Genomic DNA, 1,826 nt, shown 5'->3' on the forward strand with positions numbered 1-1,826 from the left:
CCAAACGTTGGCACTTTGAACCAACCGACTGGCTGCTTGGCAAGAGAAAGCTGTGGTGTTGTGCTTCTGTAAATAAAGATTCACACAGCCTTGGCAGCCCTCGGGGTCAGTTCCACTTCTCCTGTAAGTGGTAATCAACTCACTGGCAAAGAGATTCGCTTTGGGGGGCTTCAACTTTATAAGTGCAAAGGGGAAAAGAGATGGCACACACCTAGGGCAGGTGTGGCACCTCCTGCCTGTGTCCCTCACCCTCACCCTCTCTTCCCGCAGATGGTTGGCTGTGACTACGAGATCGATTCCAATGCCACAGAAGATCGCTGCGGCGTGTGCCTTGGGGATGGCTCTGCCTGTCAGACGGTGCGGAAGTTATTTAAACAGAAAGAAGGCTCTGGTAATACACACACGAACATTCTAAGTGGTAGGAGATGGAGAACGGAGGGCAAGATGAATGAATGATGTCTTTCTCAGTTAGTTCAAGTGATTTCGATTCAAAATGGGATATGAGGGAGGCATTGGCTTACTAACCACTACGTCAGCAGTTCAATCCCATCAGCCAGTGCACTGGAGAAAAAGAAGGCTGTTTGATCCACAAAGAAACCCTATAGGGGAGAGAGATCAAAAGCTGGTAGATAAGGATGCAAACATATGGAAGGGTAGAGAAATCAGAATGAGTTTAGAGGCAGCACTGGGGCGTGCTCCTGGGCCCAAAGAGGCAAGGCAAGACAAGGTTGTTCAATGCAATCTTACTTCCAAACTCATCATGTACAGGGTCCCATCCAAGGGTCTTCTAGGACTCTTTATGTAACTCTGCCACCCACCATCTCCCTCCTTACCCACATCCTAGTGTTTCTTCCCTATGTCCACCATTGAGGACATACTTCTCAGTGCAGCTGAGGGAGTAAATACTGCACCCTCACACCAGATCAGCCCTGACTCCAGGGCAGATTTGCCTTGAGTTAAAATAGTCCGCTGGGTCTCTTAGCATTGCCCCTGATTTATAGTTGGTAGAATGTTGGGCGAAAGACTAGGTTAGGCTTGGACATGATAAATACAACTCAGAGTATCTTAGGTTAGGCTCTGCCAGTTGGCTTGGAAGAGGATCCTGGGAAGCACCCATTGGATCTAGGAGCGTGGAATGGGAAGGAAGGCAGCCAAGAAGGGTATGGCATCATGTCACTTATGGTCAGAACTTGCGCACCTAAGCTCTCCCACCCTGTTGTTGGTATCAGCTCCCATCAAGCATTGGCTGAGTCTATGCTAGTGGACAGGGGTGGTTACTTGTCTGTCACTGTGGGCTCCAAAGAGAAGCAGATCATGGGGGTTGGGGCCCAGTGTGCGCTGCAGTGGGGACAGGGACAATCTGTAGTCATGGATGCTTTCAGATATGGTGAGGTGCCTGTTTATCAAACAGGATGAAGTTAATGAGCATGAACTTGAGTAGGTATACTCTTCAGTTGATTAAAACAGCCTGTTGTTTCCGAGTAGACATAATAGTGGATAATCTAAATTTGATTAAATCCCATCCCTACTCTCTCAGCTTTGATTACTGAATTTATAAGGTTAAATTATGATATGCAATGCTTGTTCTGCCCTTCAGAATTCTCATCAGAGGATTGTATTTACTGTTCTTAACTGATAGCTCTATTTTGCATGAGAAATATCCATTGAATTAAGGATGTGCATGACAACCCACTGTGTTTTAAGGTTAAGATTAAATATTTTATGTTAACTAAGGCTTTTATGGTCTTTTCAATGTCGAGTGTTTTGCAAAAACATTCCATTATTTATGCTCATATGTGGCCTTATTTTCTTGAACTATAAAATGT

At 45.5% G+C, this 1,826-nt stretch overlaps 1 protein-coding gene across 1 annotated transcript in view; it reads left to right on the forward strand.

The window, feature by feature from the left end:
- ADAMTS12 (ADAM metallopeptidase with thrombospondin type 1 motif 12) overlaps window positions 1-1,826 on the forward strand; it is a 159,790-nt gene that overhangs the window by 72,757 nt on the left and 85,207 nt on the right. Inside the window, exon 12 of the mRNA XM_045285263.1 lies at window positions 271-391. Coding sequence (XP_045141198.1) covers window positions 271-391 — 121 coding nt within the window. The remainder of the gene's footprint in view (window positions 1-270; window positions 392-1,826) is intronic.

The sequence above is a fragment of the Echinops telfairi genome, unplaced genomic scaffold (assembly GCF_000313985.2).
Source record: "Echinops telfairi isolate 266 unplaced genomic scaffold, ASM31398v2 ScPeMD7_7469;HRSCAF=8507_1, whole genome shotgun sequence".
Lineage (NCBI taxonomy): Eukaryota > Metazoa > Chordata > Mammalia > Afrosoricida > Tenrecidae > Echinops > Echinops telfairi.